This window comes from Myotis yumanensis, unplaced genomic scaffold (assembly GCF_028538775.1).
Source record: "Myotis yumanensis isolate MYYU_CA2020_CCGP unplaced genomic scaffold, mMyoYum1.0.hap1 SCAF_1, whole genome shotgun sequence".
Classification (NCBI taxonomy): Eukaryota; Metazoa; Chordata; class Mammalia; order Chiroptera; family Vespertilionidae; genus Myotis; species Myotis yumanensis.
Window position 1 is genome coordinate 62,713,822 of NW_027223752.1, and position 21,742 is coordinate 62,735,563.

Sequence of the window (21,742 nt, forward strand, 5' to 3'; positions counted from 1 at the left end):
CCCCCAGTCATGTTAAGGGTAGGGCCGATTGGGGGGTTGGGGAACCGTCCCCTGTCACACTCAAGGCAGGGTTGATAGGGAGGTTGCGGCACCACCCCCTATCACGCACAGAGCAGAGCCCATCAGGGGGGTTGGGGCTCCGTACCCTGTCACACACAGAGCAGGGCCCATCAGGGGGTTGGGGAGGTCCCCCCTGTCACTCACAGAGCAGGGCTGATAGGGGGAGTTGGGGCACCGCCCCCTGTCACACACAGAGTAGGGCGGATCAGGGGGTTGGGGCTCCGCCACTGTCACACTCAGGGCTGGGCCGATGGGGGTGGCGGGTTGGGGCGCCGCACCCTGTCACACACAGAGCCGCAGGGCGATCAGGGGGTTGGGAAGCTCCCCCCTGTCACGAACAGAGCAGTGGGGATAGGGAGATTGTGGCCCCGCCCCCTGTCACACACAGAGCCGCAGGGCGATCAGGGGGTTTGGGCGCTGCCCCCTGTCATGCTGATCCCGGTGCCGGGAGGCGTTGCTGCTCCGCTGATCCCAGTGCTGGGAGGCATATTACCCTTTTACTATATAGGATAGAAGCCTGGTGCATGGGTGGGGGCCGGCTGGTTTGCCCTGAAGGGTGTCCTGGATCAGGGTGGGGGTCCCGCTTGGGTGCCTGGCCAGCCTGGGTGAGGGGATGATGGCTGTTTGCATCTGGTCACACCCCCTTTAGGGTGGAGGTCCCCACTGGGGTGCCTGGCCAGCCTGGGTGAGGGGCTGAGGGCCGTTTTCAGGCTGGCGGGTGACTGAAGCTCCCAACCTGTCCTTTTTTCCTTTTTTTAAAATTCTGGGCCAGCTTTGGCTCTGAGGCTCGGCTCCAGCTATGAGACCTCCGCTGCTTAAAGCAGGTTTCTGGCCTTTGTTTACCTTCTGTATTTGAAACAATGTTGCGGTCCTGCTGGCTGAAGCCTGGGGTTTTGTTTAGCTTCTATATTTATTACAATGTTGCTTAGAGTGCAGCTAAGAGGCTGGCAAGGCAGGCAGGGAAGCTTGGCTTCCTCCGTCACTGAAGCAAGCAAGCCTCCCTGTTTGCATCAGCTGCCTGGCTGCTGGCCGCCATCTTGGTTGGCAGTTAATTTGCATATCTCACTGATTAGCCAATGGGAAGGGTAGCGGCTGTACGGCTAATTACCATGTTTCTCTTTTATTAGATAGGATAGAGTTGTCTGCATTGTTCTTCAGTCTGAAAATACCTCCTCACTGCAGTGGCCATCACACCTTTGCCCCACTGTTGGACATGACTCAATTAATTGATCATGGAACCCTTTCCAAAGAATATGTAATGACATATCTTATAAACAAGTTCATTAATCTTCAAATAAAAACTTCCAAGTTCTTCAGTAAACTTTTCCTTAGTGGAAGACAATTTATATGCTATCTCACTACTAGATTGTAAATGCTTTGAGGGCAATTTCTTCTATTTTCTTGAAATATTACCTGATCTCATTTATATACATATTAAAACTCTGGGGTTCTCTTAGGTCCTGGGATGAGCACACTGGGCACCACTCAAGAGTTGCATGGAAGATTCTTGCTAATTAATCTAATTTAGTTTTCATGATTTTTTTACTACACCTCAATTCAACTACTTTGGATGCTTTATTCAAGGCTTTGAGCTAGGCACTGCTGAGTTAAAAAAAAATGAGTAAGATCTAGTAACACCTCCCAGAAGCCATAAGACAAGTACATGACACAAAGCACAAGTTAAATGCTAAACAAGAGGTACAAACCATCTTGGGATTCAGTGGAAAAACAATAACAATTGGACAGTTGGGTGGGAGAGGGAACAGGTGAGAAGAATCAGAAACATGGAGGATGTATTATTTGGGATAAACCTTAGATGAAAAAAAAAGTAGACAGAGAATATTGGAAGAATAGTGTTACAGGTGGAGGACATAGCATATACAAGGCATGAAGGTAGAAAGAGTGGCAAGTTCACCTGGCTGTTTGGCAAGAGCATATGGAGTACACAGGATGAGTTGTAGATTGGCGATGACCACAGCATGGATAATAAAAATGGAAAGAATAGCTTAAATGCCAGTATGGATTATGTTAATGCTGTCCATAGGGAGCCACTGAAGAATTTTTTATTGGAAGGGTGATGTGGGGACCACATGTTCCTCTCCCATCATTTGTTCTGTCTCCTGAGCTCTAGGTCCTTTGTCCAGCACAGCAACATCTGGAAACTTCAGTCAATGAATCAAACTTCCGGTCTATCAGGTACCGCATTTTGGAGAGCTGTCCAAAGTACAACAGAAATCCGGGCCCTAGATTATCTAGTAAATGCGCACCCACTCTGTGTAGAACACTACCGCGTGCCAGAATGTTGAGAAGAGGGTGTTCAAGATGCAGAGTACAGATAAGAGGTCATTGGTAGGTTTAATGAGAATACTTTGGGGAGTTATGATTTCAGGGTATTAGAGAGGAAACCAAGCCGATAAGAAAAAAGGATGTGTACAGATAGTAAATTCTAAGCAGTGAGCCAGGAGAATAGACCGTAACTAATCAGATCTCAAGGCAGCCCAGGACTAAAATCGGTACTGGCGTGCAATGAAGGGTGAAGCCCAAACAACTGGAGGTTAGTTCGAGGTCACCCCCCAGGCCTCACAAGCACCATCCTCCTGGTGTAATGATGGAAGAACTGGACCCTCCAGGCTGTTGAGATGGGCTTGGAGAGGCTATGTGTGTTTCATGGTTTAATGTTTCCTGTGACTTAGACTTAGAGGTCACCCAGGGAGATGGAAGTACCCTTGGTGTGGAGAGAGCTTGAAGGTTTGAGAACGCTGGTGCCTGCTGGGGAAGCAATGAAGGGGGCAGAGCAAAGCTTTGGTGTTTTGCTGTGGCCGGGGCGGGCTCTCACCCGGCTGCCGGCCTCTAAGCGGCTGCCGGCCTGGCGCAGCGACCCACCTGACGCGGAGGATACCGAAGGATAGGCCGCTCTTAGCCCCGTTTCTTCGCACCGCAGGGCCTCCCGGTCCCGGCGCGCAGGGTGGGGCGCGGGAGTCGGTCGGGCGCTGCGAGAGCTGGTTTCGCCCTCCGCCTGGCAGGTGCGCCCGGGGAAGGGGAAGGCGGGACGCGGGGGAGGGGGTGCCCGTCATGCCAACCCTGCAGCTTCCCGCCGCCGCCGCCAGCCCGCCGCCCCCGCGGCGCTGCCGTCCGCAGCCTCAGTGAGGAGGAAGCAGGGGCGGCGGCGGCAGAGGCGGAGGCACCGCCCTCTTGGCCCGCGTCCCGACCTGGCGGCCTCCGCAGGACCCATGGCGGATTCCTCGCCGGCGCTGGCCCTGCGGGAAGGCAGCCCCCGCGCGCCCCGGCCCGCGGCCCTCTCGCCGCCGCCGCCCCTGCGCTCGGGCCCCGAGCCGGAGGAGGCCGAGCTGTCGCTGAGCCTGGCCCGCACCAAGACCCGCTCCTATGGCAGCACCGCCAGCGTGCGGGCGCCGCTGTGCGCCGGCGTCATTGAGCGCCATGTGGAGCACCGCGTCCGCGCGGACGACACGCTGCAGGGCATCGCGCTCAAGTACGGAGTCACGGTGAGCAGGGCTGGCTGCGGGGCCGAGGGCAGGGATGGGGCGGGGGGAGGATGGGAGTGGGGTAGCGCAGGGCGGGGCGTGCGAGTAATGGGGGTCGAGGAGGCAGCCTTCTGTGCCCCGGAGGTTCTGCCTCCGTGCGCTCTGCTGGAGACAGAAATGGTCGCCAAAGCTGGTCCGGTAGCCAGAGGGGCGGGCCAGGTCGGTGCATCGAGTTCCCGGTGCCCTGCCCAGACTCCGACCAGATCTGTCGCGTGCGGCAGGCCAAAGAGGACTGGGTTTTGGCATCACCTGGAGGGAGCTACGTTCAACCGATTTTCAGTTCTGTTCATATCACCACGTATATAGTTACTCAAAGCCAAACTGACGTGTGGACGTGGGCAGGGAATTTTGTGTCAACATGCACTGTGATGAGCCAGGAATAGTAGTTGTTCCCGCAGGATGTTCTGGTTCGATCGATTATGCTTCTTTATTTAGAAGTGAAATGACACCCCTGGGCTCACTGGCAACTGTGAACGTGACACCTGTCGCTAGGCAGCAGCCAAGAACGGTGGTCTAGGTGAGCTGGAGAGCTGTGTTTATTAGAAATTTATAAGTGTGTGTGCCTTGGGCATATTGCGTTACACCTCTGGGAAGAACATGGAAACCTGAGGGAACATATTGTTTCATTAAAATTACTTATAATTAACTCTGAGCTATGTGATGGCCTTTGTGCATTTGAGTTCTGTATCAGTTTTCAGTGTTCTTTCCTGAAGCACCTTAGACAGCGAGGGGAAGAAAGGTGATCTTATCTATATCTGTCTCTTAAAGTGAAACTCTTTCTGGCCCTTCACCAGTGATAGATAGAGACTGAGTAGTGTGCATTTTGCACATGCAGGTTGGTATATGTTTTCCTAGCAGGTCTTTCTATCATTTAAACATTTTGAGAGCAGGGATCTTGCTGTGCAGGCGTGCACTGACATCATGTCATGGATAGTCCCATTCTTCCTTCTTGGGAGTTTCTAAAGGTGAGCTTAGAGCTACAGTTCTTATGTGCATTAGTGAGAACTGGTTTGGGTCAAAGCCAGAAGAAAGCAGAGTTGGCAAATAACAGTGGCTCTCTTTTGCTGATTGTCTGCTGTGTGCCAGGCATTGCATTTGTCCTGTTCCATCTTGTTTGATTTTCCAAATAAGCCTTGAGATAGGTGTAATTAATCTCCTTTATACAGATGAGAAGATGGATGAGGGGTAAGGATGTTTTCCAAGTATGCTTATTCAAGGAGACCAGCTTGAACCCGCACAGTGATAAAGCATTTGCTTTTCCTCTAGATATTACTTCCAATTTCCATCCATATGTTTATCCTAGACTTATCAAGAGCTCTCTTAGCATCTTGGTTGCTGAAGAAGGAAAGTCTTTGTCTGGTTTCTGTGGGTCATACCTACTAGGCCAGGGCGACTGCACCTGGGAACCCATGGTATCCAGAGAAATGGTATCTCCCTGGCCACTGCCCACATCAGTCCCTCTGTAACCACTGCCCTCCATGGTTTCCCTTGACTTGCTTAGAGCTTCGAAACATCTGCTCACTGCAGGTCTCCACCTTGGACCAAATGCCTTCTAACCCCTGTTTTGCACTAATATAGATCCTGTTACTCATAACCTTATCATCGCTTTCTGTTAGTATAAATCAGATTTTTTATTAGTTTTAGAAAGACAATTTTAAGATGTTAAGCTGAAGTATAATGAATTGGGAACTATATAGTCTATGGCCATAATAGTCTATTACAGGATTTCTCCACTGCAGCACTATTGATAGTATAGACTGGATAATGCTTTGTTTGGAGCAGGGGGGCGGGAGGATTGTCCATGGATTGTAGGATGTTTAGCAGCATCTTTGACCTCTACCTATACGAGCTGGTAGAAGCCCCACCCCCATTCAAGATACGGACAAATGTTCCCTGGGGAGAAACTCACTCTTGGTTGAGAACCACTGGTTTATTACATATATATCATTTACGTTGGGCCCTGAACTATACAGCTGATGATGTTTTTAGAGGCTCTTCCACTAGTCATGTAGAACCAATAAAAGCATGAATCCTGTAACAGTAAAGTGATATTCTTGCTTTAATTAAAATCTGCAGATATTAACTGGATTTACTTATTGTAAATTAAGATTTTTCAGTGGAAGCTAAAAAGATAGAAAGATTTTCTTCTTTCCATGACTGAGCAGAAAGAATTTGAGTAAGTTTCTAATATTGACTACCAGGATCATCAATATATTTAAGCTATTGTTTAAAGGAGTAGGTAATGCAATGTTGGAGATTTAGAGACCCAAAGCAGTGCACCTGGAAATTAAGAGTGAGTCCAGGCAAACTTAGACTTGAACATCCCATGTTTGCCAAGAGCAGAGCACAGCTCTGCAATCTTACTTAGCGGAGCAGGAACTCTGAGGGAAGCCTTTCTGCTGATAACAGCTCCCCCGCCACCCGGCTGGGAGTCCAAGGTGGACCTCAGTCCCTCGGTGGTAAAAGATATTTTAGGTAGAAAGAGGTTCTCAGAGCACATACTCTGACAAGGAGTGAAGATGGAGACCTGGTTGCTAGTCCTGGGTTACTAGGGGGGAGCAACCTGGAAACTGGCTATCTGAAGTAGAACACAGTCAGTGGCTAGTAGCAATGTACCAGTATATCCCATGATGTGGAGATAGATGTGTTCCTCAAACTTCCTGCATAGGAGAATGCCTTGGGACAGGGTACAAATAAAAGATTCTAGCTGACCTTGAACTTACTGGATCAGATTATCCAGAAAAGGGACCCAGGAATCTTCATGTTTTTTTATGCACGGCTTCTTTGCTTGTTCCCAAAGCACTGTCCCTTCTTGGGGCTTTTGCACTTGCTGTTCCATCTGTCTGGAACGTTCTTTTCTTGAGAGCTGCATGCAGGGACCCGTTCATGGGTGTGTGGCCTGTGCAGTCATACAGGGCCTCATGCTTAGAAGAGCCCTATGCTTACAAGAGCCCTGCACTTGGTTTAATGCTCTGCTATTGCCATCTTGAAATTTTTAATAATTTGTGAACAAGCGCCCCACAGTTGCACTTTTCACTGAGCCCTACAAATCATGTAGCTACTCGTTCCTTCACTGCCTTCAAGTCTTTGCTTAAATATCCTCCTCCAGGAGGCCTTCCTGACTACTCTCTGTCAACTTGCAGCCCTCTTCCCCTTCCTGCCCTGCTTTTGCAAACAGTATTTATCATTCATCTAATTTTTCTTTTCTTTTTTTCCAGTTCTATCTTTCTGGTGATACATTAGTGAATAAATAAATATCCATGCCCTCATGGAGGTTATATTTTAGTCAGTGGAGACAGTAAGTAAACAAAATATGTTATATGTCAGGTATTGATAAGCAAAATGAAAACAATTAAGCAGGGAAAGGATATAGGTGGCTGCAATGTAAAATTAGTATGGTCATGAAGACCTCACTGAGAAGGAGGTGATGGAGGGAGCCATGCAGATATCTGCGAAGACCATTCCAGGCAAAAGAAACAGTGAGTGGTGCAAAGGCCCCGAGGTGGGAACATAATTGACAAGTTCGGACCAGATCACTTAGGGCCATTGTAAGAACTTTTCTCCCCCCTTCCCCCCCGCCCCCTCTGAATGCGTTAGGAAGCATTGGCAGAGATTGAACAGAAGAGTCTCATGATCTTACTTATGCATTAAAAGGGTCACTCTGGCTGCTGCTTTGAGACTAGGCAGGCAGGGGGTGGCGGGGGTTGGTGAGGGTAATGGAGGTGGTGGGGTGAGTGCCAAGGCAGGGAGACCAGAGAGGATGGAGGCTTTGCAATAATGTAGGTCAGAGCATAGTAGCTTGAACCAAAGCAGTACAGAGGAAGTGGTGAAAATGATTGGGTTCTAGGTGAATACATTTTCTGCTTACTAGTTTACTGTTTCATTTGAGTATCTCTTCCATAGAGATGGACCATGGAATTCAGGAAGCTTCTCTATAGGAAATAAGAATGTCTGACACTCGATGGACTTCAGTTCTTCTGCCAGTGACTTAGGAAATATCTGATTGATTGATTGATTGATTGATTTCAGAGAGGAAGGGAGAGGGAGATAGAGATAGAAACATTAATGATGAGAGATAATCATTGATCGACTGCCTCCTGCACTGGGGATCGAGCCTGCAACCTGAGCATGTGCCCTTGACTGGAATCGAACCCGGGACCCTCCAGTCCACAGGCCGACGTTTAATCCACTAAGCCAAACCAGCTGGGGCGACTTAGGAAATATCTTAATGACTCTTTCCACCATCCCTTTTAGTCATTCATAGATATTAATAACTGACATTCATTATTTTTTGAGCTACTTTTATTGAGCCTGGTTTGAGGCTCTGTGCTAGTATGCTGGGGCTACAAGATAACATATGCTGCCCTCTTTTTTAAAAAATATGTTTTAATTGATTTTTAGAGAGAGAGGAAGGGAGAGCAATAGAGAGAGAGAAACTATGAGAGAGAAACATCATCAATCGGCTGCCTCCTACAGGCCCCCTACTAGGGATTGTGTCTGAAACCCTGGCACGTGCCCTGACCAGGAATCGAAACATGACCTCTTGGTTCCTAGGTTGACGCTCAACCACTGAGCCACACTGGCTGGGCATGCTGTCCTCTTTTTATGCATAGTGAGTTTATCAGCTATTGCTTTCCATCAGCCTCTAGCTATGTGAGATAGATGCCAGGTTGCTTGTGTGATTTATTTCTGTATATTCTGTGTCTAGCCTGAGTCTGGCACACGGTGGGCCCTCCACATATGGGTGGGTTTCATTCACAGGAAAGCCTGACTGGTATGAAGTCACTAGCCCTGGAATTGAGCAGATCCTTAAAGCTGGGGCCCAGCCTGAATGAGGGGTGCAGCCTGCTTGACTTGAATTGCGAAGTTTGATTTGAGGCTAGCTCTCCAACCTGCAGAAAGATTGCCGCTGCAGCTGGTACTTGGTGCTTCTTTCCTCCCCTGTCCCCAGCATTGGGTCTTTATGTTGAGTTAAATATACTAGATTTAGATGAGAGTATCTTTGCCAGAGCAAGAGGTATTAAGAAAGCAGGTCTGGGAAACTGAAACTCTTTGAGCTGAGTTGAGAAATTATTAAAGGTCAGATCTCAGCCATGAACTTGCTTGGGCTGGAATTTCCCTGGCTACTCTTACCTCCATTGAGACAGTAAGGCCCCTGCCTAACCTAGTAACTAGATTTAGCTATGGCTGTTGCGGTGACCCTACTCTTCTTAGTGGGACGCAAGCCTCTGGAGGAAAGTTATCAGCTTCAGGCAGCCACTGTGAACTCTTCATTTGAAACCTGCAAAAAACGTTCAGAGAACAGAATAGAAACTGAAAGTGGGTAGGAGGCAGGGAGGGAGGTGTTATTTGCATAAACCCTTTCTTCATCTCTTTGCTTTCCCTTGGCAACATGCCTGTGCTGTTCCTTCTCCAGAGGCCACATTGCCCTCAGTTATGTCCTGTCTCGTTTCATCACCAGCGTTTCTCTTTCCTTTCCAATGAGCTGCTAAGCCCAGTCACTTAACACTTCCCCTAGCAAGAAGTCGCCTTGCTGAGAAAAGGTGAAAAAGTGAACTAATTGTCATTTTAGGGGGAACGAGTGTTAGGAGTTAAAAATGTAAGTGTGTGTAAATCTTTCCGGTTTAGCCCCTGCTGCTGTTGGAAATTGTTGACGCTTGCTGGTCAGAGGAAGAGAACCATAAATAAATAGTGCCACTTGTAGTGAGAGGTATGGTAAACTAACCTTTAATACTTTGGGGTTTTAATAGATTCTCATGTATTCTTTTTTTTTTAACAGCTTTATTGAGGAATAATATACATAGCACAAAAGTCACCCATCCTAAGTGTACAATTCAAGGACTTTTAGTAAATTTAGAGTTGTGCAGCCACCACCAGAATCCAATTTTAGAACAGTTCCATCACCCTGGAGGGATCCCTGTGCCCATTGCCCTTACTCCCTGTCCCCTTCTCCAGCCTTAGGCAACCACAAATCTACTTTCTAACCTATAGATTTGCCTTTCCTGGAAATCCTATATAATAAAAGCCTAATATGCAGATTGTCCCCTCTACTGGGAGTTCGACCGGGAGTTCAACCAGGAGTTCGACCAGGGGATGGGGCTGGCAGGTGGCCGAGGGAAGGGAGGCCCCACTGGCCGGCAGCTGCTAGGAACCCTCCCCTTGCATGAATTTTGTGCACTGAGCCTCTAGTTTCGTATAAATGGAGTGTCATATGTTCTGAGATAGTGTGGAAAAGAAATAAATCTTTTCCCCCATTAGCACATGGCAGTGGAAGAGTCTGGTTGCCACCAAAACCTAGAACTTAACAGGGGACATTGGGGTGGGGTGAATACAGCACTTACTAGAAAATGATCTAGAGAGAATCCTATAATAGATAAGTCTTTTCTGTAAAATGGTAATGAAATGAGAACTGTATATATATGAAAATATTCTGCAAGACACACAGTGTTATGTCAATGTTAGTTATTATGTACTAGAGGGCTGGTGCATGAAATTCGTTCACGGGTAGGGTCCCTAGTCCTGGCCAGTGATCAGGGCTGATTGGGGCCTTCCTTCCCCAGCTGCTGGCTGCTGGCCAGGGCCTTCCTTTGGTCTGCGCCACCCCCTGGTGGTCAGCGCATGTCATAGCCAGTGGTCGAACACCTGGTAGGTGGAACCTCTGAGGGGACAATTTGCATATTAGCCTTTTATTATATAGGATACTTAAATATCTTTAGAAGGGTGTGTTTTTTAAAAAATATGTTTTTATTGATTTTAGAGAGAGGAAGGGAGAGGAAGAAAGAGAGAGAAACATCATTGATGAGAGTGAATTATTGATCGGCTCCCCTCCTGCACACCCCACACTGGGGATCAAGCCCGCAACCCGGGCATGTACCCTGACTGGTTATTGAACCGTGACCTCCTTGTTCAGAGGTTGACACTCAATCATTGAGTCATATGGGCCGGGCAAGGGTGTGTCCTTTTTAAAGAATGAAGAGTGTTAACCTAAAAATAAAAGGCCTCGTAAAATGAGAGGCAACATGCATTTATTGAGATTAAAAAGGATAACTATTTGGGAAACATTAATTCAATCAGAAGCTAAAATAATACTCCAATTAGGAGACAAAGGCATTTGTGAGAATGGGGAGGGGAACAATGATGTCAACAGAAGCAAGACATTTTCATTGGTGCAGGTAACATAGTGATATTAATTCTAAACAATGTTTTAAATGTTTAGTCCAGTAGTCTTAATAACTGCTTTCTTGTTATCTTTGCAAGCAGTATTTTGGGAAGCAATGTTGCTTTAGGCTCAATCCAGAGGTTATTTTGCCCTGTTTTGAACATTCCAAGGTTTGAGCATAAGACATGCAAAGCAGTTCAGCTGGTATGGCAGCTCCAGCTCTGTTTTATTTATTTTTACTTATTTAAAAATTTTGTTAATCCTCACCAAAGGATATTTTTCCATTGATTTTTAGGGAGAGTAGAAGAGAGAAAGACAGAGAGAAACATCCATGTGAGAGAAACACATCGATTGATTACCTTCTGCATGAGCCCCGGCCAAGGCCTGGGCAGGGAGAAGCTTGCAACCAAGGTTTGTGCCCTTGACCGGCATCGACCTGGGACCCTTTGGTCCACAGGCCGACGCTCTATCCACTGAGCCAAACTGGTTAGGGCGCCAGCTGCATTTTAAAGTGGTTCCATTTATACGATTACTGTTAAAGAGGAAGGAAAACATTATGAAATTTGCATTCACTGTTAGGCAGGCAGCCTGATGACGCTGGCCAGAGTTGCCTTTCGGGAGGGTTCTTGGCCATGCTCGGCAGCTGCCCTCGAGCTACCTTTTGTGGGGGAAGTTCTGTGATTCCCCCCATAGTAAATTCACCTTTGGGGAAGGCATTTACAGGAGTCATTCTAAATAAATTGTTAAGGTGTTGATGGCACTTGATCTACCTAATTTCATCGTGGTTGACCTTGTGGCCACCCTGTTAGCTCTTAATTATTCTGTAATCTGTATCTTAGTGACTAGACAGTAAACTTGGTTGAGTCATACTATTCAGTCCTGACTAGAAAAGAGTTTTGAAATGAAAGCATTGGATTGCTATCCTTCTCCCTTACTCATTTGCCCCCAAGAAACAGAGGGTAGCTCTGGGTCACCTGGAAAAGGTCACACTTTCTATTCTCAGCATTCATTGGGTATTAGAAAATGTTAAACAGGTAAGATTGAGATAGCTGTAGAGTTTTCCAGGTCTTCCATGGATTGGATCATGACGCTTCTTCATTTTATGTGAGGTGAAATTCCCAGAACATTAGGCCCATCTAGGCTCAGATAGAAGTATGAAGTACTCCTAAAACATCACTGCATTGTTTGGGATTATTTAGTCTCTTGTCGGTGCTACTGCAGTTTCCTCCATAACTGGGCTTCCCTGATTCCACTGATGCTAATCCATTTTCCACAAAGTGATCTTTAATTGTAATAAATAATTTCTGTCATTCCCTTCCTTCACCGTACAATGGCTTCCCATCACTGATAACTTTTAAAATAAAACCCAAATGCCTTACCTTGGCACCCACAGGCTATGAAAGAGTTTGAGGTTTTAGAAACCTGTATTAAATTCTCACTTCTTCATCTGCCAGTTGTATTATGACTCCATGGGACATAACCTCTATGAACTTTGTAACCTTTATTAGTAAAGGGGAGATTCAAATACGCTATAGGGCATAAAAAAATGAGACACTGTATGTAAAGTACTCTCTCCCTCCTCTCTTTATCTGTCCCACTTCTGCCCATTCTTCAAGGTCCATTTAAAGTCAAAAGAATCAATATCAGAACCCCATCTTCTCTGTGAGGCCTTTCTGAATGACCACAGTCCTGGCCTACACCATTCTTCCAAATTCTCATCATACTTATCTCTGTGCCACCTCCTGCATCCATTATGTTGACCAAATACAATTCAAGAGACACAGGAAGCACTAAAATAACACATAATCTTACCTAATAATAGACAAACATGCAAATTGACTGTACCTTTGCTATGCCCACCAGCCAATTGGATGAGTATGCAAATTAACCAAACAAAGATGTCGGTTAATTTACATACATAGGCGCCCAGCGGCGATCGGAGCCTGCAATCAGAGCTGAGAGGTCCCCTGCCCAGGCCTAACGCCTTGAGGAGTTAGGCCTGGGCAGGGGCTGAGCGGGCAATGGCGGGGAGCAGGAGCAGAGCCTGTGATGGTGGGGAGCTAGGGTTCCCCTGCCCAGGCCTAACGCCTCGACCACAGGCGTTAGGTCTGGGCAGGGGTGGAGCTGGTGATCGCGGGGAGCTGGGGGTCCCCTGCCCAGGCCTAATGCCTAGGCCACAGGTGTTAGGCCTGGGCAGGGGCGGAGCTGGCGATAGCGGGGAGTTGGATGTCTTCTGCCCAGGCCTAACGCCTTGGCCAGAGGCGTTAAGCTTGGGCAGAGGCGAAGCCAGCGATCACAGGGAGTAGGGGCAGAGTTGGGGGTCCCCTGCCCAGGCCTAATGCCTCGGCCACATGTGTTAGGCCTGGGCAGGGGTGGAGCCAGCGATGGCAGGGAGCTGGGGGTCCCCTGCCCAGGCCTAACACCTGTGTCAGTGGCATTAGTCCTGGGCAGGGGCGGAGCCGGTGATGGCGGGGAGCAGGGAGGGAGCTGGCGATGGTGCAGAACAGGGAGGGAGCCGGTGATCGTGGGGAGCAGGGGTGGAGCCCACGATTGCGGGAGCTGGGGGTCCCCTTCCCAGGCCTAATGACTTGGCCAGAGGCGATAGGCCTGGCCAGGGGCAGAGCAGGAGATTGTGGGAGCTGGGGGTCCTCTGCCCAGGCCTAATGACTCGGCCAGAGGCGTTAGGCCTGGGCAGGGGCAGAGCAGGCGATTGGGGGGCAGGGGCGAGTGGCAATTGGTGTGAACTACAGAGGAAACACCTTTTCTGACTGCTCATTGGCTAAGCTCCCTGTATGCCACTGGTAATATTCTTAGTAACTTGGGTAATAAGAATCCAATAAGGTGATCTAGGGTTTTTTACCTCACTCCTGGAGAAAAAAAGGAAGGTCAGCTGCTGGAAGGCTAAGAAATGTCATATCCTGCCCTAGCTGGTTTTGCTCAGTGGATAATGCCTCGGCCTGCCCACCTCAGGGTCTGGGTTCAATTCTGACCTAGGTTGCAGGCTCCTCCCTGACACGGGCCCAGGGAGCAACCAATCAAAGTGTTCCTCTCACTTTGATGTTTCTCTCTATCTTTCCCTTTCTCTTCCACATTCTGTAAAAATCAATGGAAACATATCCTCAGGTGAGGATAAAAAAAGAAAGAAAGAAAGAAATGTCATATCCTATGAAAGACACATCTTGAAAATGCCTAAAGAAAGTTGTCATTTTTTCATGGTGAAGGAACTGGAGTCCGTGTTGATAAAAACACCTTGGTGGCTGCGGTGACTGGCAGTGGCTGCAGCAGAGGGGTGATGGGGCTGGTGCCTTCCCCTGATCAGCCCAGTTGCCTCCCACAAAGGGAGGCCAGACTGCAGCTTAGGCCCGTTCCCCAAGGGGAGCAGGGAGCAGGGAGTAGGACATCCCGTGAGGGCTCCCAGTATGTGATAGGGGGCAGGCTGGGCTGAGGGACCCCCCGCTCCAGTGCACAAATTTTTGTGCACCGGGCCTCTAGTTCTATGTAATAAAACCCTAATATGTAAATCGACCAAATGGCAGACCCAACAGTCTCTATGATGTGCACTGACCACCAGGGGCAGACGCTCAATGCAGGAGCTGCCCCCCGGTGGTCAATGTGCTCCCACAGGGGGAGCGCTGCTCAGCCAGAAGCCGGGCTCACGGCTGGTGAGTAAAACGGTGGTGGCAGGAGCATCTTCCGCCTCCATGGCAGGGCTATGGACCCCTCAGGGAGTGGGCCTAACCTGGCAGTCAGACATCCCCTGAGGGGTCTTGGACTGTAAGAGGGCGCAGGCTGGGCTGAGGGACCCACCTGTACACAAATGTTGTGCACCAGGCCTCTAGTAGATCATAAAAAATCAGATAATAGAAATGTTAAAATAAGAATGGAATTTATTAAATAAGTGCTGAAAATTCTGTATTTTTTAACTTCAGGGATTTAAAACTGCTTGGTAAAAGCTGCCTTGTAGGACAATTCATATAGTGGGGGGAAATTAGTCTTTTCAGCTTTAAAATTGAGAGACAGAATTTCCTGACATCTCTTGAAATAACTGCGGGTGTCTGGGGAGGTTGCAAAGCCAGAATTAAGAGTCTCAAGCCCAGATAAAGCATTGTACACATTTTGCTCATGGATACTTTTGTTTTACTTTTTTAAAAAACATTTTTATTAATTTCAGAGAGGAAGGGAGAGGGAGAGAGAGATAGAAACATCAATGATGAGAGGGAATCATTGATCGGCTGCCTCCTGCACACCCCCTACTGGGGATTGAGCCCACAACTCACGCATGTGCCCTTGACTGGAATCGAATCCAGGACCCTTCAGTCCACAGACTGATGCTCTATCCACTGAGCCAAACCAGCTAGGGCTATTTTACTTTTTAAATTTTATTTTTATTTTATGGATATCTTTAGATCTGTGTTGCATAATAAGCCATATTTCTGGGTTTATTTATATGTAACTCTGTGTTTCCTTTTTTTATATTTTAGATGGAACAGATTAAAAGGGCAAATAAACTGTTTACCAATGATTGCATATTTCTGAAGAAAACTTTGAACATCCCAGTTATTTCAGAGAAGCCTTTGCTGTTTAATGGACTTAACTCAATTGATTCTCCAGAAAGTGAAACTGTCCATGGCCTTTTTTCTCACGAAGAAGGGCTGGTAGCAGTTGTGGAAGACCCGCCTTCTCCCAGTCCTCTGGCATCTCCTGTTCAGCCAGTGCCGCCTGAGGAAGTGTCAGCCAGAGATTTCCTGCAGAGACTCGACTTGCAGATTGAGTTATCAACACAGGCAGCCAGGAAACTAAAAGAAGAGAGCAGGTAAAAATATGCTGGTAAAATGTCAGAGACTGAATAAATTACTCTTAAGATGTTTACACTTGGTAAATTTTTATTTTTTTGCTTTAAAAATCTATGTTTTAATTCCAGAAAGGCATTTTTAATATATGAAAGATAAACAGAGTCATTGTATTCTGTATAAGGCTTGATCTGTTGTAATGCTTTGTCTCTGTGAGTTATTATAAAAACTAGAGGCCCGCTGCACGAAATTCATGCATGGGGACTGCCCTCTCGCAGTCTGGCAGGAGCCTTCGGGGGATGTCCACTTGCCGGCTTACGACCCCCCTAAGGGAGCAGGCCTAAGCCATCAGTTGGACATCCCTCTCGCAGGCCAGGACTCCTCGCTCCTTACCGTCCGCCTGCTCACTGCTCTTACTGCTCAGCTCACTGCTCCTTAGTGCTGCCGTGGAGGCAGAAGAGGCTCCCGCCACCACTGCTGTGCTCGCTAGTTGTGAGCCTGGCTTTTGGCTGAGGGGCGCTCCCCTTGTGGGAGTGCATTGACCCCCAGGGGGCAGCTCCTGCATTGAGTGTCTGCCTTCTGGTGGTCAGTGCATATCATAGCAACCAACCGGTTGTTCTACCGTAAGGGTTGCTTAGGCTTTTATTATATAGACTAGAGGCCTGGTGTACAAAAATTTGTGCACTGGAGGGGGGGGTCCCTCAGCCTGGCCTGTGCCCTCTCGCAGTCTGGGACCCCTTGGGGGATGTCCATCTGCTGGCTTAGGCCCGCTCCCCGGGGGATTGGGCCTAAGCTGGCAGTCAGACATCCCTCTGGCAGCCCGGGAGCCCTCGGGGGATGTCCACTTGCCAGCGGGGAGCAGGCCTAAGCTGCAGTCAGACATCCTTAGCGCTGCTGAAGAGGCGAGAGAGGCTCCCGCCCCCACTGCTGTGCTGGCAGCCATCAGCCTGGCTTGTGGCTGAGCAGAGCTCCCCCTGTGGGAGCACACTAACCACCATGGGGCAGTTCCTGCATTGAGCATCTGCCCCCTGGTGATCAGTGTGTGTCATAGTGACCAGTCATTCCCAGTCTTTCTGCTGTTAGGGTCAATTTGCGTATTACCCTTGTATTATATAGGATAGAGGCCTGGTGCACCAGTGGGGGCCGTCTGGTTTGCCCGGAAGGGTGTTCCGGATTAGGGTGGTGGTCCCATTGGGGTTCCTGGCCAGCCTGGGTGAGAGGCTGATGGCTGTTTGCAGGCTGCCCACAGCCCCTTCAGGGTGGGGGGGATCCTACTGGGGTGCCTGGCCAGCCTGGGTGAGGGGCTGATGGCCATTTTCAGTCTGGCCACGCCCCCTGGTGACCCAAGCTCCCAGCCTCTCCTTTTTTTCTTTTCTTTTTTTTTTTCCAGTGCCTCCTTGAGCAGAGGCCATGGCGGGCTGGAAGCAGGGATCTGGGATTTATTTATCTTCTATAATTGAAACTTTGTAGCCTTGAGCGGAGCCCAGGGCTGGCCAGGGCAGGCGGGAAGCTTGGCTTCCTCCATTGCCAGGGGCAGCCCAAGCCTCCTGCTCGCTCCAGTTCTGTGGCCACCGCCATCTTAGTTGGGTTAATTTGCATACTCGCTCCTGATTGGCTGGTGGGCGTAGCTTGTGGGTGGAGTGGAGTGGTGGGGTGATGGAGTGATGGTTAATTTTCATCTTCCTCTTTTATTAGTGTAGGTTTGCTTCTTTGCTTAGTAGCATAACTTGTCCAGCTAGGAATTCTGGGCAGCAGCCAAGTGGACACATGTAGTTGACATCTCCAAAGGAAGCAGTACCCTAGAGAATACTTTGTAAAATACTGATCCTTATAAAATTTGTCAAAGACATTGTCCATTGTTTGCTTTCAGATGTTTCTTACATTGCTTCTTTGTTCTTTAATTTGGTACTACGGCAAACCTTTCTCTCTCCTGTAGAATTAGTTTCCTTCTTCCTTCCTGATTCCAAGAAGGGCAACCTTTCCTCTTTACCCTTATCAGAAAGGTTGCAACTGAAATTGATGCTCAGTTCAACCACTATAATATTTCTTATGGTTAATATATTTGTAGCCATCTTTTCTTTAGTCCTGATTTTTTATTTCTATTTTATTCATCTTATTATATTTATCCCCTTTGTCATAGGCATTTCAAATCCTTTTGAGAAAGAAGTGAAATATTAAAAATATAAACAGATATAAATGAGAATATAATTAATTTATAATTTAATATAAATTTTATTACTTTATGCAAATGTAATATTAATATATATAAATGTAAATATATAGCAAGTACTATTATTTTTTCCAATAACTGAGACACCAATAAAATGGAATCAGTAAGGTACACCTCAATGAGTATTTGTATTTCATACAACTTTTAATGCACGAACAATATTATAAGTTGACTAGAGCCCGGTGCACAAAAATTTGTGCACTCGGGGGGGAAGGGGGGGTCTCTCAGCCCGGCCTGTGCCCTCTCGCAGTCTGGGACCCCTCGGGAGATAACAACCTGCTGGCTTAGGCCTGCTCCTGGGTGGCAGAGGGCAGGCCCAATCCCTAGGTGCAGCCCCTGGTCGGGCTCAGAGAAGGGCTGATTGGGGAGTTGGGGCGCCGCCCCCTGTCATGCACAGAGCAGGGAGGATTGGGAGGTTGTGATGCCACCCTCAGTCACGCTCAGGGTAGGGCTGATTGGGGGGTTGGGGCACCGCCCCCTATCACACTCAAGGCAGGGTCAATGGGGAGGTTGCGGCACCACCCCCTGTGATGCACAGAGCAGGGCCAATCAGGGGGTTGTGGCGCTGCCCCCTGTCACTCACAGAGCAGGGACAATTAGGGGGTTGGGGCACTGCCCCCCCCCCCGCCCCCTGTCACGCACAGAGCAGGGCCCATCAGGGGGTTGGGGAGCTCCCCTGTCACGCACAGAGTAGGGCCGATAGGGGAGTTAGGGCACCGCCCCCTGTCACACACAGAGCAGGGCGGATCAGGGAGTTGGGGCGCCACCACTGTCACACTCAGTGCAGGGCCGATGGGGAGGTTATGGCTCTACCCCGTCACAGACAGAGCAGGGCCCGTGGAGGGGGAGGGGGGTTGGGGCACCACCCCCTGTCACACACAGAGCCGCAAGGCGATCAGGGGGTTTGGGCACTGCACCCTGTCACGCTGATCTGGTGCCAGGAGACCTCTCGGCTCCGCTGATCCCGGTGCTGGGAGGCATATTACCCTTTTACTATATAGGATAGAGGCCTGGGGGCAGGCTGGTTTGCCCTGAAGGGTGTCCTGGATCAGGGTGGGGGTCCCCACTGGGGTGCCTGGCCAGCCTGGATGAGGGGATGATGGCTGTTTGCAGCTGGTCACACACCCTTCAGGGTGGGGGTCCCCACTGGGGTGCCTGGCCAGTCTGGGTGAGGGGCTGAGGGCTGCTTTCAGGCTGGTGGTTTTGACTGAAGCTCCCAACCGCTCCTTTTTTTCTTTTTTCTTTTTTCTTTTCTTCTGGGCCAGCTTTAGCTCTGGCTCTAGCTCTGAGAGCAGGTATCTGGTTTGTTTCGGTTCTGTAATCGAAACAATGTATAACTTCAGCTCTGAGATCCCAGCCGGCTATATTTGTTACAAAGTTTCAAACTGCCAGCTCAGAGGCCGGCAAGGCAGGTGGGGAACATTGGAGTCTGCAGTCACGGGAGCAAGCAAGCCTCATGTTCGCTTCCAGCTGCCTGGCTGCCGGCCGCCATCTTGGCTGACAGTTAATTTGCATAAGGATATGCTGATTAGCCAATGGGAAGGGTAGCGGTCGTACGCTAATTACCATTTTTCTCTTTTATTAGTGTAGATACCTGCACTTCTTTGTCAAGTGGATATTAAGTTGTATGATAAATATATGTGTTAGTTTTCTGAATACAGTTTTTAAACACTAGTTTATGCTATATTCCTTTTTTTTTCTTTCCAGAGATGAAGATAATCCCTACGCAACTTCACTCTATCATAGCTAGATGATGCTATTGCACCTGGATTAAGAGATAATTGAATCATAAGGAAACCAACAACTGAAGATTCAAAAGCACCTCTTTTGGATTCTCAGAGTGTACATCTTTAAATCACAATTAAGTAGTTCCATTGCAGTTGCACTGAAGTGATTGGTTCCCTCTGGCTTTCTATGATTTTAAGTCTGCATTATGGCATGATAACAAAAGCTCATCACTTTTGTAGGTGCTGGTAGTTTTTAAACTTGCTTTTGTAAATACTAGTTGACATAAAGCATCAAAAACTACTTACATAGTCAAGCTAAAAACATTGGTTTATCTCTTGAGAATTCCTAATTATGTGAAAAACATGGTTGCTGTTTGAGTGATGCGGACATTGCTATGTGTTTATAATTAAGTGCTATATATATATATTTCAATATGTATTACATATTCTGTATTAATATAGAGAACCAAATTTTGTCTGCTATTTTGTACAAGTAAGCTACCAAAGTCTGAAAAAATAAACTATGTTTTTACATTTGAGTCTCCCAATTTTTTTAACAAATGAGAAAATTTTTATTTTAAGTTATATTTTTGAAATAGTGACAGCTTTTCCTCGACTTTTATGGTTTTTTATTATTTTAATTGCAATTTTGAAAAGTTTCAGTAATCTTAAAGCAAATCAATTGCAGTTACTAGTAACCTATGCACTCTCATAATATTTGACTTAATGTGTTTCACATATAGTGAGAACATGGAATATGATCAATAGAAGAAAAAAGCAATATCATGGCCTGACACATTGATGACTTTTAGTTTAAATTTCATTGATTAGTCACTTTATAGAGTGTTTTGTAGTCACTGAATGAAGGGTTCGGCTTTTATAATTTTAATTGTTTTACTTTTATTATACGTATAGATTACAGCAGGAAACCTTAAGCAATACATTCTTTTTTTTTTTTTAATTACATCTTTATTGTTCAGATTACATTTGTTCCTCTTCTCCCCCCCCCCCCAAAACTCCCCTCCTTCCAGTTCCCGCCCCACCCTCCGCCCTCACTCCCCACCCACTGTCCTCATCCATAGGTGCACGATTTTTGTCCAGTCTCTTCCCGCATCTCCCACTCCCCTTTCCCCCCTCAAGAATAGTCAGTCCATTCCCTTTCTATGTCCCTGATTCATTATAATCACCAGTTCATTCTGTACATCAGATTATTTATTCACTTGATTCTTAGATTCACTTGTTGATAGATGCATGTTTGTTGTTCACAATTTGTATCTTTACCTTTTTCTTCTTCCTCTTCTTAAAGGATACCTTTCAGTATTTCGTATAATACTGGTTCAGTGGTGATGAACTCCTTTAGCTTTTCCTTGTCTGTGAAGCTCTTTATCTGACCTTCAATTCTGAATGATAGCTTTGCTGGATAAAGTACTCTTGGTTGTAGGTTCTTGGTATTCAGCACTTTGAATATTTCTTGCCATTCCCTTCTGGCCTGCAAAGTTTCTGTTGAGAAATCAGCTGACAGTCGTATGGGTATTCCCCTGTAGGTAATTGAGTCTCTTTCTCTTGCTGCTTTTAAGATTCTCTCTTTGTCTTTTGCTCTTGGCATTTTAATGATGATGTGTCTTGGTGTGGTCCTCTTTGGATTCCTTTTGTTTGGGGTTCTCTGCACTTCTTGGACCTGTAAGTCCATTTCTTTCACCAGGTGGGGGAAGTTTTCTGCCATTATTTCTTCAAATAGGTTTTCAATATCTTGCTGTCTCTCATCTTCTGGCACCCCTATAATTCTGATGTTGGTACGCTTGAAGCTGTCCCAGAGGCTCCTTACACTATCCTCGTATTTTCGGATTTTTTTTTCATTTTGCTTTTCCGGTTGGGTGTTTTTTGCTTCTTCGAATTTCAGATCTTTGACTTGATTCTTGCGCTCCTCTGGTCTGCTATTGGGTGTCTGTATAATATTCTTTATTTCAGTCAGTGTATGCTTAATTTCTAGTTGGTTCTTTATCACAGCATCGAGGGTCTCATTAGATTTCGTGAGGCTCTCATCAAATTTATTGGCAGCTTCTAGCACATTATTGCAAGCCCTCAAAATTGCGTTTTTTAGCTCTATATCCTCCATTTCTGTCATGTTTTTTTGTCTCCGCATCTTTTATGCTTTCTTGGTGTACCCACTTGTGGTCTTTGTGTGCAGTCTTGTTCTAGTTAAGCCTTAATTGTTGTAGTTAATACTAGAGGGA

The 21,742-nt window shown here is 47.3% G+C and overlaps 1 protein-coding gene across 3 annotated transcripts; it reads left to right on the top strand.

Moving 5' to 3' along the window:
* Positions 1-3,097: 3,097 nt before the first annotated feature.
* On the top strand, positions 3,098-20,042 carry LYSMD2 (LysM domain containing 2). Of its 3 annotated transcripts, none has more exons than XM_070404581.1 (3): positions 3,098-3,563; positions 15,243-15,574; positions 19,489-20,042. In XM_070404581.1, exons 1-3 carry the CDS (start codon positions 3,291-3,293, stop codon positions 19,529-19,531), a joined length of 648 nt encoding a protein of 215 aa, XP_070260682.1. In that variant the 5' UTR covers positions 3,098-3,290; the 3' UTR covers positions 19,532-20,042. The 3 variants fall into 3 exon arrangements, with proteins under 3 accessions (XP_070260682.1, XP_070260672.1, XP_070260663.1); XM_070404571.1 differs by lacking the exon at positions 3,098-3,563 and adding an exon at positions 9,216-9,312; XM_070404562.1 differs by lacking the exon at positions 3,098-3,563 and adding an exon at positions 11,089-11,172.
* The last annotated feature ends 1,700 nt before the right edge of the window (positions 20,043-21,742 follow it).

What these genes read in the sequence shown, in the direction of transcription:
- LYSMD2 (XM_070404581.1), top strand. Translation starts at nt 3,291, where the DNA reads ATGGCGGATTCCTCGCCGGCGCTGGCCCTGCGGGAAGGCAGCCCCCGC. An exon ending in CGCTCAAGTACGGAGTCACG is followed by an intron (nt 3,564 to 15,242) that starts GTGAGCAGGGCT and finishes TTTATATTTTAG; the next exon opens with ATGGAACAGATTAAAAGGGC. An exon ending in AAACTAAAAGAAGAGAGCAG is followed by an intron (nt 15,575 to 19,488) that starts GTAAAAATATGC and finishes TTTTCTTTCCAG; the next exon opens with AGATGAAGATAATCCCTACG.